The sequence below is a fragment of the Nuphar pumila genome, chromosome 15 (genome assembly GCF_984573655.1).
Source record: "Nuphar pumila chromosome 15, dmNupPumi1.hap1.1, whole genome shotgun sequence".
Taxonomy (NCBI): Eukaryota; Viridiplantae; Streptophyta; class Magnoliopsida; order Nymphaeales; family Nymphaeaceae; genus Nuphar; species Nuphar pumila.
Genome location: NC_143263.1, coordinates 91,228,802 through 91,244,100, shown reverse-complemented (window position 1 = coordinate 91,244,100; position 15,299 = coordinate 91,228,802). Strand labels below are relative to the sequence as shown.

General features: G+C 35.6%; 1 protein-coding gene across 2 annotated transcripts in view; it reads right to left on the bottom strand.

The window, feature by feature from the left end:
- Nucleotides 1-15,299, bottom strand: part of LOC149815981 (ARM repeat superfamily protein) — a 183,750-nt gene that overhangs the window by 95,069 nt on the left and 73,382 nt on the right. For both annotated transcript variants that reach the window (XM_089988872.1, XM_089988873.1), the window contains exons 12-14: nucleotides 13,959-14,106; nucleotides 13,268-13,353; nucleotides 12,862-12,917 (exon numbers count right to left, since the gene is read on the bottom strand). In XM_089988872.1, coding sequence (XP_089844998.1) covers nucleotides 12,862-12,917; nucleotides 13,268-13,353; nucleotides 13,959-14,106 — 290 coding nt within the window. The remainder of the gene's footprint in view (nucleotides 1-12,861; nucleotides 12,918-13,267; nucleotides 13,354-13,958; nucleotides 14,107-15,299) is intronic.

The following is a 15,299-nucleotide window of genomic DNA, read 5'->3' as shown; positions in this document are numbered from 1 at the left end:
CGCTTTACATAGATATACTTTCTCAAACATAACTCATTATGTTATCTTTGTAGATGACTACTCTAGTTTTACATGGATATACTTTCCCAAACATAAATATGAAGTATTTGAGAATTTTAAAAATTTTCATAAGTTAGTGACAAATCTTTTGAAGACCAATATATTTATCTTTTGTTCTGACTCTATAATATCGTGTATTTTCACACTTGGTTGAATTCGATTTTTGTCAAAAATTTGGCCAAGTCTGAGAGAAAAATCGTTCGAGGCTCGATTTTTAGACTGATGTCTTTGAGTTTGGGATTGACCCAGGTCTCATCGACACAGTCGAGGCGAGCCAATCGAAGCGTGAGAAAGAGTTTTAATTTTGACATTTAAATTCGAGCGAGAATCGAGTTATTTTCAGGCGAAATTCAAAATTTGATATTCGTGTAATATGTTGTTGGATGCGTCTGGAAATTCTGAGTGCAACGGTATTTTACCTTCCTGAATTCAAGTTCTGGTTTGACAGGAAATCGCATTTTTTCTGAAAATTGAGCAGTTTGTCGAATTGGATCCAAAGTTGGATCGGATTGGATCCAATGCATATGATCCAAACTATTATGGATTTGGATCTTATTTAAGACCTACATTAATCTGGATTGAATCCAGATCTTGATCCATTTTTGTTTTGGGTATGGGTTTGGATTTTAGATCCGGATCCGGATTCAAATCCAAGCCAACGTTTTTTCTAAATTTCAATTCAATAAAAAGCTTTAATTTGGAGTTTAATATAGTTGAAAATCCTTTTGGGTTAATTTGGTTATTTTGGGGAGCCTTTAAATAATTTTTAATTAATTAATATTTAATAATTAATTAATATTTAATAAATTAATTAATTAATTATGTTAATTCCGAATTTTTATTTTTGGGCTGAGTAGGACTTCTTAAGAGAATCATTATTCTTCCTTAAGAGAGGTTAAGAGAGTTTTAAAAGTTTTAAAAAGAAAAAAATACCAAATGTAGAAAAGTCAACCTTTAAAGAGTTTAAAAAAAATGGAGAGAAGAGTTTCTCATATTGGAAAACCCTTTTAGAAAGGGCTGGAGAAAGGGGGTGTCACCCCCTCTCCCACTCTTTATATAGAGAAAAAAAAAAGAAAGGGAAAGAGAAAGAAAGAGGAGAGAGAGAGAGAGAAAGGGAAGGAGAGGAAGAAGAAGAAGGCGCTTCTTCTCCACCCATCCAGCCCCTTTTCCACCATTGTTTCTCATATTTTTCTTCAATCTTTGCAAAGGTACGGGTCTCCTCTTTTGAATATGAGTGAGAAATCGAATGCCGATTCTATTTTATGCAATATCTTGGATGAAATCCATGGAAAAAACGTTTATATGGCTGATTCCTCAAAAACGCATGGAGGATGTTCTATGGATCTTCCTCCATGGCTGATTTTCGCATGTTATTTCATCTTTTTCATGGAAAACGATTTTGTACATGTTATAACAGAATTTTATTTGACAAAGTGGTTCTTTTAGGAACCGCTTTGATGGGTGTTGGTTCCCATGGATGGATCATGAAATGGGTGGTTTATATGCATGAAAATATATGCTGGAATCATGTTGTATGCATGATTTTTTTAGAAAATGTGTGTGTAATGATGTGCTTGTTGAAAACATTGAATACATATGCATTGTGGAATAAGCATGCACAAGTGGCTTAATGTTTCTGTTAGACTTATGATCGTGCATATGATTTGATTTGATTTGTTTACAATCATATGTGAATGTAACCATGTTTAACTCCGCATATTTAAGCCTTAAATATGTAAACACATGTATGTGCAATCTTGAGAATATTTACAGTGTTTCATTATGAAATCTTGCATGATACATGTATAGGTTGTTTTTGAAAAGAAATTTTCTGGATTATGCTAGTGGGCTGTTTGTTTTAAACTTATTTATTTATTTATTTTGTGCTGGTGGGCTGTCCTGCCCTGACAGCATACGCACACAGGCCCGGGTTGGGCCTGTGTATGGGCTGTCGGGCCCAGCCGACAGGGTCGGCTGGACTGACTCGGCCAACCCTGCTTGACAGGGATCTGCTTGGCCCAGTCCGGCCCTTGGGCAGGACTGGGACAGGCCTGGCAATCCCCTGCCAGGCCCGGCCTAGGGTTGACCAGACCCGACCCAGCTGACTAAGGTCAGCTGGGCCTGTTTGAAACCCCCAACCAACTGTGTGTAAACCCCCTTTAGAAAAAAAATGAGGGTGTTGGATTCTTGTTTTTACAAAAAAATGTATTATATGCTGCCTTTGTAAATTTCCAGATTTTTGCCATTGTGAAGGCTTTGGCTATGTGCATGCTAGAGATTAATTTTCGCATGCATATGATTGACTAATGTTGCGTGATCAATATTCAAATGCAATGTTAATTACATGTGTATTTTGTGAGCATGTGCAAATCTGAAATTTTAAATTAGGTTGCATATGTATAGTTGCATAAGTAGCCACATGTTTAAGTGAAGAGATTCATGAATAAAAGCTTGAAATGTGAGGTAAGCATGTGAATTAAAGCATGCATTTGCCAAATGGAATCATGCATTGACATGAATTTAGATATTGAGTTTGAGCATGCAATGAATATGTACATTCAATGAAATCATGCCTTTGACATGAATGTGTGAATCAAATGAAAACATGCAAAGAATGTGAAGTTGTGAACTCATGCATATACTTATCATTGTTTTATGCGCACCTTTAATTAGCCTACATGCATGTGCACTGTGAAGCATTCATAAGTAATGCATTGTGGTATGTTATTCATGGTTTTTGCATATGGTGCATCGATGATCAAAATAAATCATCGTGGGCCTCGAGCTATGGTTTGCTCTCTCTTTATTTACTTTTAAATGCATCGCAAAAATCACATTTATTTTTATTGCATTGTATTACACTGTTCTATGTGTTTCCACGGGTGGGAGTCCTGTGATGACTCTCGCAGGGGTAGATGCGAGCTTTTACTTTTGTTTTTGCATGCTGAATTGCAAAACTTAATAATTGACTTTTAATAAAAAGACAATGAATAATATACGTTCTTAGATCTCTTATCGAAAGAATGAGAATCTTAGAGATTCGGTTTTAGAGGGCCATGAGGATACAAAAACTCTGTGTGCTTTATTTATTACCCCTAAACCTGATATTAATGTTCTTTCTCCTAGCCATGGTTTTAGGGAGAGTCTGTCACTTTACCTGGAGGTGGTGTGTAGACACAGTTGTTGTTTTGGTATATCAAGTGGCACTATTGGATGTGGAGGTCCTTAGTGTCTCGACATTAGATGTAGAGGTCTAATGTTCCGAAGGTGATTCGGTTGAGGGCTAAGTTTGGCACTCAGTAATAAAATACAACTTGTGTGCTAAGTTCCCCTTAAAACCCTACTTAACCTTGGAAATTTTACTCGTTTGGTGCATCTGCGGGCAACGATAATTAAAAAAAAAACTTAAATTGTATGCATTTAATAGGAACATGCATATGAAAAGAAAATTCTAATAAGATGTAATAATTTACTCATGCATTGCACTGAAGTCATACATATTCTTCCTGCTATGCATTAGATCATGCATGTTTACCTGTTCTCTTAATTGTTAAATGTTGGTGAATGCATAGTATTGTTCCCTAAAGCATGTTAAATTATTGTATTGCTTAAATTGTTATCTTTGTTACTTATTAAATGTTCCCCATGCTTAATAATTGTTTCTTATTGCATGAATGCTTAATTGAAATATGTATATATCATATGTGCATTCCTCTACGTTATTGCATGAATTCTTATCTGTATTTTTTATACTCATTCATATCATTAGAGGGATTCATACGCAGAATTCATCAAATTTCTGACACCTTACTTTTGTGTTTTCGCAGCCGCAGGGGATCAGTGAAGCAACAACCTTCTTGGAGAGCTACGAGTGTCACACTTTTGCTAGACAGCTTCACAGATGGACAACATGGCTCTGCTTTTCTTTACTTTTTATTTACTTTTAATTGTTATTGTACTCTGAATTTCTTTATGCAATTATCTTGAAACTATCATTAATTATTCAATAAAAGTTTGGTTTGGTTTGGTATGCATGATAAATGTAAGGTCTCTTGTAGTTAGTTGTTTTATCCAATTGGGAGTGAAACAGTAAAGGCCCCGGATCTCTGGGAAGATTTCTGCAATGATTTAAAAAAAAATCTGCATTTTTAAGGGGTATGAGTTGGGGTCGTTACAGACTCAGGGGGTGAACATATGTCTAATGATTTTCAAAAATATCAAAGAGAAAATGAAAGATTTTATCAAAAGTCATGTGTTAATATCCCACAACAAAATGGCTTATCAAAAAGAAAACATCGACACACAATAAATACCACTAGAACCTTACTCGTATCTAGGGGTGTTCCAAAATATTTTTGAGTTGAGGTGGCTCTTATTGTTGTATATTTTATAAATAGATTGTCTTTTTCAAAAATTCAAAATCTTTCACCATAGGAAAAGATTTATAAGGTTTCGCTTGATTATCTTATACTAAGAATCTTTGGGTGTAGATGTGCTTTGTACTCACCCATAAAAATGATAAACTATCATCTAAATCCATCCCATGTGTGTTTTTAGGTTATAGAGAAAGTCAAAAGGGATTTAGGTGTAATGATCTCGAAAATAATAAACTATATATTTCTAGAAATGTCACCTTTTTAGAACAAGAAAATGGATTTGATACTAACACATCAAAAAATGAGAATGAATACAACTTTCTATAAATGTCTTGAAAATAATGACACAAAATGAAGGCAAAGAGAATACCTTGCAATGAATCTCAATCTGACATTCAGTATCATGAATGCCAGGATCACTCAACAGTTATTCAATATTAAAGAAGAAAGGATAATGAAACACTAAGTGCTTTAGAAAAATATTCAAACATAAAAGGACAAGAAACCTCAACCATTAGGCACTCAAAAGGGACCACATAGAGCTCCAGATAGGTTTGTACCTTATGAATCATTTGAGCCTCATTATATTATAGAGCCTGATTAGCGAAAGACTTTTCATATTTCGAACCCTCTACATATAATCAAGCAAAGGATTATCCTAAATGGAAAGATGCCATGAATCAAGAAATTAGGGCCTTACAAAAATCCAAAACTTAGGAACTATCAAACTTACCAATTACTCAGAAAACAATAGGTTGTAGATAGGTTTTTAAAGTTAAAACTAAAAGTGATGGAACACTAAAAATGCATAAAGCTAAGTTGGTCGCCAAAGGATAGCAGTGTTGTGAAAAGCGTTGAGGCGTAGCGAGGCGCTCCACCAAAAACTGAGGCGAGGCGTAAAGTGTAAGCTTCAAATTTGTTTTTGAAAACTTTAAAACAATTATAAAAAAACATCTAAAAATAGAAATAAATAAAGAAATGCTTTATTGATGAAGTAACAACCAATAAGCAATAGAAAATCTCAAATAAGTACTAAAAATATGAGATTAACATATAAAAGTAACTAAGAAACTGATTACATAACTGGAAAACTAATTATATAATTGAAAAATATAAAGCAACAATCTATAAACAATAGATCTCCGCCTTCTTCGTCTTCTTCTCAAGGCGAGGCGCACCTTTTGTGCTTCAAAGCGCATTTTTGATAACACTGCGCTCAAGAATATGGAATTGTTTATGACGAAACATTTACTCTTATAGCCATAGCCAAGATGGCCATAGTTTGAACTCTCATAGTAGTAGCTGCTATTAGGAAATGGCCAATTTACCATATGAACGTTAAAAATGAATTTTTAAATGGTGATTTAAAAGAAAAAGTATATATGGATCAACCTCCTAGATATAATATTCCTAAGAAAAAAGTTTTTTGTCTTAAAAAGGCATTATATGGCCTTAAGCAAGCCCCAAAGGCATGGTATGATCGCTTTAGTTTTGTTATGGTTAAACTTGGATATATTTCATTCTACACTGACACTATTTTGTTTGTTAAGAATTCTGTTGCAAGTATTGTTATCCTTCTACTTTATGTTGATGATATGATCATAATTGGAGAAGACAAGCAAGGATTAGATCAAGTTAAATTTATTCTTCAACAAATTTTGAAATGACTGACCTTGGTTTTCTCAGGTTTTTCTTAAGGATTGAAGTTGCATATTCCCCTAGAGGATACATGTTATCCCAGTCCAAACAAGTCCAGAATCACTAATGACAAAAGAGTGGATACACCTGAAGTAATAAACTCGAAGATGAAAATTGATGGTAGAACTCCTGGATGATCCCACTCCATATTGATATATGAATGGGGCATTAACGTATTTCACTATTACAAGACCAGACATATCACACGCAATTCACACGACCAATCAATTTCAGCACTCTTCTACCATTGTGCATATGAGTATTGTGTGTATTGTGAGATATCTAAAAAATTATACTTCTACAGGATTATTTCTATCATCGTCTTCTCTACTTGATTTAATTGCACACTCTAATTCTGATTAGGGGGAAGACACCAATGATAGACGCTCAACTATTGTTTTCTCTGTTTTTATAGGAGATTCCTTGGTATCATGAAAGTGTAAAAAGCAACAAAAAGTTTTTTCATCCTCTACAGAAGCCGAGTATCGGGCCATAGCAACTACTACATCCGAAATTATATGGTTGAAGTGTCTTCTCAAGGATATGGGAGTGACTTTGACAGAGCCATCACGATTATGTTGTGGCAATAAGAGTGTCAACCATGTTACTGGAAATCATATTTTTCATGAACGCACTGAACACATTGAGATGGATCGACATTATGTTAGAGAAGAATTTCTGAAGAAGACTATTTTGCTACCATATGTGACCTTAGAATATCAACTTGCAGACTTCTTCACAAAAGCCTTGCCTTTCCAAAGGTTTCATTTCTTATCAGGCAAACTTTCAGTGATCCCACAGTAAGTTTGAGGGAGAGTGTTAATGTAACCATATGTATATATACATATGTATTTCTGTACATACGTATCCTAGGGGCATTTTGGTCTTTTCACATGTACAAAAAATCAATAAGTGAATTTTATTTATTTTGTTTCTTTTTATTTTTTATTCATTATAAATATTCTCAAACTCAAGGGCTTGTTGGGAATATCCCTATAGAGCCGTTGGACCCTACCCAACGGCTACATTTCTAGTTGTTGGGTAGGACCCAACGGCTCTTTTGAGCCTTCTCTTTGTGTATATATATGGGGAAAACCCCCGCCACAATGCATGCTTGTTTCCAAGGGATTCTCCCTAATTCAATATATCTTTTAAATGTGTTTCAGCCATTAAGTGGCTCATTCCAAGATTCTATTTGTGTTTGATTGACCCATAAGTGGTCATCTCTCAAATGGTGTTTTAGCCCATAAGTGGCTCATTGTAGAATCACATTGGTTCATGACAGGGTGTACATGCTACAGTTCACTAACTAACCCCTCAATAACCAGACCCTTTGAAATGAAATGGGGATCTTCGAAACACGAGCTTAGCTTAACAAGAGCAAGTGTCAAGAATGACACTAAAGCATAACCCTTAAAAAGGGTATAACTGGAAACAAAATAAAAATAAAAATGTATTCTTTATTGATATGAAAAACCAATTGCTTAAGAAGCATTGGAGTAAAATACAAGAGGGGCTGCACCCCTTTATATACACAGCTGAAAGAGGACTCAATAGAGCTGTTGGGCACAGTCCAACAGCTCTATTGCTAGTCAAGTCTGGACAGGACTTGACTAGCAACAGTCATTCTAGTTCAAACTGAACTAGATGACATAAAGACAAAAAATAAAAATAAAGGAAAAAAAATACAGAAAAGAAAGAAATTAAAAATGTATTTATATATATATATAATAATATAATATTATTATATATACATATATGTACAGTTTTACATTTTAACACTCTCCCTCAAACTTACGGTACAATGAGCGAAAGTTTGTCTAAGAGAAAGTGAAATCGGGGAGCAGCGAGAGGCTTTGTAAAGAGGTCTGCTAACTGATATTCTGAAGTGACATATGGCAGATCAATTATCCCGTGTAGATATTCCTCTCTGACGTAGTGACAATCCATTTCGATGTGTTTGGTGCGTTCGTGGAATGTTCTGTTACTGGCAATGTAGATCGCACTTTTGTTGTCACAACACATTTGTGAAGCCTTTGTTGCTTCAACTCCCATGTCAGCAAGCAGTCGTCGGAGCCAAACTACTTCCATGGTCGTGGTTGCCATGGCTCTGTATTCAGCTTCGGTGGATGAGAGAGATACCTTCTGCTGCTTTTTACACCTCCACGAGATTAATGATTCCCCTAAAAAGACACAAAAGCCAGTGGTTGAGTGTCTGTTATTGGGATCACCTCCCCAATCAGCATCAGTATATGCAATTAAATCAAGAGAAGAGGAGGAAGATAAGAAAAGTCCTCGTGAAAGAAAGGACTTGATGTATCTGATAATACGCATGACTGCTCCCATATGAACAGAAATAGGAGCATGTTGAAATTGACTTGCTGTATGAACAGCATGTGCTATATCTGGTCTGGTAATGGATAGATAGGAAAGTGCCCCGACAAGCTGTCTGTAAGGAGTAGGGTCTGCAAGAAGTTCTCCATCATCAATCTTCATTTTAACATTAACAACTTCTGGAGTGTCGACTTTCTTATCATCAGTAATACCAGACCTGAAAACAATATCAAAAGCAAATTTAGTCTGAGATAATAAATATCCTCTAGGAGAATAAGCAACTTCAATGCCTAAAAAATATCTCAACAAGCCCAAATCAGTCATTTCAAAATGAGATTTAAGAAGTGTTTTGATTGTTTCAACTCCCTGTTTATCGCTTCCGGTGATGATCATATCATTCACATAGAGAAGAAGCACAATGATCCCTGCATCAGAATTCTTAATAAACAAAGCAATGTCAGTTAAACAGAATTGAAAACCAATATCAATCATAACGCGACTAAACCTATCATACCAAGCTTTTGGTGCTTGTTTAAGTCCATAAAGAGCTTTTTCTAAGCGGAGGACTTTACCCTTAGGAATACTTAGACCAGGAGGGGGTTCCATATATACTTCTTCAACTAGCTTTCCATTTAAAAAAGCATTTTTGACATCCATTTGAAAAATAGACCATTTTTTGATAGAAGCTAAGGCAATTAAGGTTCGGACAGTAGTCATACGAGCCACCGGAGCAAAGGTTTCTTCATAATCAATCCCATATTCTTGGGCATAACCTTTGGCTACTAAACGGGCTTTATATCTTTCAAGAGTACCATCACTCTTGGTTTTAATTTTATAAACCCATCGACATCCTATAGTTTTCTTCCCTTGAGGAAGATCTTGAATATTCCATGTAGAAGCCTTTTCAAGTGCATCTAATTCAGCTTTCATGGCTTCTATCCATTTGATAACATTTTTTGCTTGAAAATATGTGGATGGTTCTTCATATGAGTGAATTAATGCAATAACTGCCCTATATGTGGGTGAGAAAGACTCGTATGATACAAACTTTCCTGGAGGCCTCGAGATTCGGGTTGATTGTCTAGTTGGAATGTTAGAATATTTCTCAAGTGCACATGGAGGATTAGACTCTTGTCGCCTGGAATATTGAATACTAGTATCTCTATGAACTTCTTCATTTTCAACATTAAGATCAATAATTCTTTGATCATCATCAAAGTTACAGTCAAGGTCATATTCATTAGATGTTGATGTTAGATCTAGCAAAAAGGAGTACTCAGTGACGTCTTTTAATTTTCTAAAATCAAAGAAGCTCTCCTTTTCAAGAAAGGAAACATTTCTAGACACATATAGTTTATTATTTTTGAAGTCAAAACATCTATAACCTTTCTGGTTTTCAGCATATCCTAAAAAGGCACAGGGAATCGCACGAGGGGAAAGTTTATCATTTTTGTCAGTAAATATGAAACATTTGCACCCAAATATTCTTAGTCTAGAGTAGTCTGGAGAAATGTTCATAAGTTTTTCAATGGGAGTGATATTTTGTAACGAAGAAGATGGCATCCTATTAATGAGATATGTGGCAGTTAAGGCAGCTTCTGCCCAAAAGTCTTTCGGGACTTGATTTGCTATTAATAAAGTCCTAGTGGTTTCTATAATATGGCGATGTTTTCGTTCTGCCAGTCCATTTTGTTGAGGTGTATAAGGACAAGATCTTTGATGTGTGATGCCATGCAATTTAAGATAATTTTGAAAATCTGTGGATAAGAACTCTCCCCCTGAATCTGTGCGAAAAATAGTAATATCATTTTGAAACTTGTTTTTAACCATATTATGAAAACTTTGAAAGTATGAAAATACTTCAGACTTATGTTTGAGAAAGTACATCCATGTATGTCGGGAGAAATCATCGACAAAAATAACATAGTAAACAAATCCTCCTTTAGAAATTACTGGTGCAGGACCCCAAACATCCGAGTGTATTAATTCAAGTGGTCTTGAAGAGAAAAAGGTTCTGTTCTGAAATGGTAATCTTTTCATTTTGCCAAGAATACAATCTTTACAATCAAATGATTCAGAATTACAAAATTTTCCTAGATTTGGAAAATGTTGGATTTTGGCTATATGTGGGTGACCAAGTCTCTTATGCAACAGTTCCAACTCTATTTTTTGAATATTATAACAAAAAGCTTTCTTTGGCATTTCCAAAAAATCCATGTAATAGAGTCCTCCTTCTCTATGGCCTTCCCCAATCAGCTTGCCTGACTGGCGATCTTGTACCCAACAACCATGAGAAGAAAAAGAAATATTACACCCATAATCAGAAATTTGAGATACAGATAAAAGATTTAAATTTAATTTGGGAACATGTCTAATTTCTGGAATAAAAAAATTTTTTGTTTTATAAATTTTTTCAAAATTTCCTATTCCTTCTATTTCAAGAGAAGTCCCATCAGCAGTAAAGACCTTTGACACACTTGTTTTATTTTTAACACATTTGGATAGACTTTGATTATTTGGGGTCATATGAAAAGATGCACCAGAGTCATGAAGCCAAGAAATTTTACCTAGATCAGAAAAAGATGAGGCTGTTGCGCCGGTTGAAGCTTCAGATGAGGAAGAGGCACCTTTGATGAGAGGCTGAAGAATCTCCATTAGTTGGGCCAGGGAAACTGGTGCATCCTGATCTTTAGGCTCCGATCCAGCAATTGCAGCTCTTTTTTCTCTCAGCTCCTTAAGTTTGGGACATTGTGGCCTGTAGTATCCCGGTTCATGACAGTGATGACAAATAACTTTCTTCTTATCATAGTCACCATTTTGTCGGTTAAAGTGAGGAGGCCTATATGATCGAACATGATTCTCTGGTCTAGACACGGCTAAAACGGAATCATCTTCAATTTTTAAAGAACCTTTCCGGAGACGATTTTCTTCCATTGTTAACTCTTCAATAGTTTCAACAATAGAAGAAATTTTTTCCCGGTGAAGTAGGGCCGATTTAGTGGTTTCAAATTCCGGCCTTAATCCAGTGATAAACTGGTAAAAATGTTCGGCATCGAGTTGTTTCTGACGAAGCTCGATGTCTTCGGCACAATGCCACTTTGGTTCTAAAAGGGAAAGTTCTTCCCAAAGTTCGGACAACCCATTGTAATATTCACGAATAGTTTTGTCTCCTTGTGTCATCATTCGAACTTTTTCTTGGAGGTTGCACACGTGTGCAATATCTTTAAGGGAATACATATTCTTAAGGTATTCCCATGCCTTATCGGCATGATCAAATTTGGCAAGACTTGAGCATTTTTTAATGTCAACGCTATTGATAAGCCATGACATTATCTTCGCATGAGATATTCTCCATTCTTTTCATTTCTTCTCGTATGAGGCAATAACCTTGATTTTCTCTTCTTCCGATAGAGGGACCTCTTTATCTCCCTCCTTTTTAGTAAGAGATAGCTTAGGTTCCGAATCGGAACCATCCACAATCCCCCATAAGCCTTTTCCCCATATATGGTGCTTCATGATTGAAGCCCATGTTACATAGTTCGTATCGCTTAGTTTCATAGGCATGATGGTGACTTTATCATTGTCATCCATCGATTACAAGGAGAGAAAGAATAGGGATAGAAGAGAAACAAGGAAAATGAAAAAGAAAGAAAAAAAAACAATACAACAAGATGCGAAATCTTCTCCAATGAAGTGATAAAACACTTCTCTTCAAGTGGTGAACACTTTTGCAAACGGGCACGGAAACCGAGGCAGCTTTTCCTCAAGATTTAGTACTTCCGCGGCTTTGATACCATGAAATGAAATGGGGATCTTCGAAACACGAGCTTAGATTAACAAGAGCAAGTGTCAAGAATGACACTAAAGCATAACCCTTAAAAAGGGTATAACTGGAAACAAAATAAAAATAAAAATGTATTCTTTATTGATATGAAAAACCAATTGCTTAAGAAGCATTGGAGTAAAATACAAGAGGGGCTGCACCCCTTTATATACACAGCTGAAAGAGGACTCAATAGAGCTGTTGGGCACAGTCCAACAGCTCTATTTAGAGCTGTTGGAATGTGTCAGTCCAACAGCTCTATTGCTAGTCAAGTCTGGACAGGACTTGACTAGCAACAGTCATTCTAGTTCAAACTGAACTAGATGACATAAAGACAAAAAATAAAAAATAAAGGAAAAAAATTACAGAAAAGAAAGAAATGAAAAATGTATATATATATATATAATATAATATTATTATATATACATATATGTACAGTTTTACATTTTAACACCCTTCACTGGAAAAATTAAACATAAAACGGTATCACATGAATGTCACAGTAAAACAGAGAACCTTGCTTGTTCATTAGGTCCAAAAGCAACAAAAATTAGTAACAAGAGAACTTACAGTTTCAGACCATTTTGGTGTCAACCGAAGCACCAAATCAATGTCAACTTTTGAACCTGTAAATTTGCGTGCAGAGTAAAAAGAAACAAAACACATAAGTAAAAGAGAGAGAGAAAAGACGGCAGGGTGTGGATGACAGTCTTATGAAGAAGAAATTGCATTTTTGTGAGAATGAAATCAGGTTGAACCATGAAAATATTAAATTGGGTAAATCATGAACTTTTAAACTGCAAAACTATATACAATAATATTTGTGATGTACAACTTTTAGAAAAATAAAAATCTTCAACATAAACTGCTTAACAACTTGTCTTTGACTAAATACTGCAGGAAAAACAGAGGAATTTGAGCACTCAAAATAAATTGTACCACATTTCCAACTCCAAGTTAAATGAATATCACATACCTGATTTTAGAGGTGGTAAATTTGAAGTTATGAATTCTGCTACTTGCCCTGAAACTTTTGAGGCTTCTGAACTCTGAGCAATATCTCTGCAAATGTGCAACCAAGTTTTGACGTCAATTTCAGATGTATATCACCACAAAAATAGCTCCATGTTTAAGATGAAACACAAGAGCCAGATGTCGAAAAACTTCCACTCAAACTGCACATAAAATGTAAAAGTTTTAAATAGAACAGGCAGCTATGCATAGGAGCCATGGCTCTAATTATATGATATTTCACATGTTTTCAAAAAACTGCACATCGCCCACATCAGTGCCTTACATATATCCAATTACAGCTGCACATGTTAAGGATTAGGTTTGGAATCTTTGGATCCATATTGGTATATAAATATTGTTGTACACATGTTAGTTAGTGTAATAGGGGCAGTCCTTCAAGTTAAAAGGATTTGAGAGTCAATCATGTACCCTTATCAGGGGAATTTTAGTCATAACCCAAATATTAATATAAACCTAGGAGATGTCCCACTAATCCAGCAGATTGGGACGTCCCTTTTTTGGCTGCCATTACTTCTCACTTTCTCCTTGCTGTGTATTATCCTTCTTCTTGAAGAGCACAGAGTCTGATATCTTTGTCTGAAGATTCCCTTTTCTGTTTTAAAAGAAGTTGACAAAGGGAGAAATAAACTAACCTGAGGCAGTTGACAAGCACAAATACAGCATCAAGTTTCTGCTTTTGACACTTCAGTAATGTAATCACCGCATCACTAGCAGCAGATTGGACTCTCTTATCAGAAGAATAGATACACTTTATTAAAGCAGGCAAAACGAATGCAGGATCTGCAGACGCCACAAATGGATTACTAGTCTAGCAAGAAATTTAAAGCACTAAACACTAAAAGGTGAAGTGTTAAAAAAAAACAGCATGAAAGAAACAAAATGAGATCATCAGCCAAACAGTCTGTGGTTTCCATTCCAGTGCAAAGTTTAATAAGTTTCACAGTGAATCCGATTAAAAATTAAAAGAGTTTTGACCACCAAATGCAAGAAGACATGGAAGCAAACCATTGCCCACTATGTCACATAGGTGTGGGTGCGGATGCTGGTGCGGAAATGGGTGCGGATACGGGAATGCGGCACTTTGAAAAAATTTGGGTGCGGGGAGGGTATATATATAATTTTTAACAGTTTTAAGTTAACACTAATGAAACAAAAACAACTAGCATATCATCAATTCATCATAAATAAATTCATGCAATAAATTAAATTAACAATCTACAATTGCTATTCCTCATTAATAAAAAATAACACCACATTGGTGTGGATGTGCGCGCACACACACACATACACACACACACACACACACACACACACACACACACACACACACACACACACACACACACACATGTGTGTGTGTGTGTGTGTGCGCATTTATGTATTTATATAATATAGCTAAAACTGGACTTGGTTAGGGTTAAATGAATCTACTTTTTGACATAAATGGACCTCAATGTAATTGACTTCACCTGACACAAAGGAAGCCATGTCCAAGTGTCGCACCGGAATGGCTGTGGGTGCGGGTGTGGTGCCCTGTTAGAAGAGACCGTGTTACATAGATTGTCCACCATACGAAATATTGCCAGATTATATGAATTGCAGCTTCAGATTTGCCAATCAAAATAGTGTTTGTTCAGCTCTGTGAGGAAATGAGCAATTTGTACTCTGCTGTATTGTAAGATAAACCTAATAGTAAGTCCCATAGTAGGAGAGGAAGGTGTAGTATCGTGAAATACGGGCTCAGAATCAGCTGGAAGGGAATCAGAATTGGCCTCTAAAATCTTTGTCTTCTCCTACCCAATCTGAACTATAAGGCATACCAGGGACACCCTCTTGTCTCCTATCATAGGTTTGGCCAAATCTACTATCTAGGATTTGAGACTCAAAGTTGAACATTAGTGTTTTTATCAGCATTTTCATCTACTAGAAATGGCACCAAAAAAAAATCAACCTCACTCGCCTTCTCATCCTTA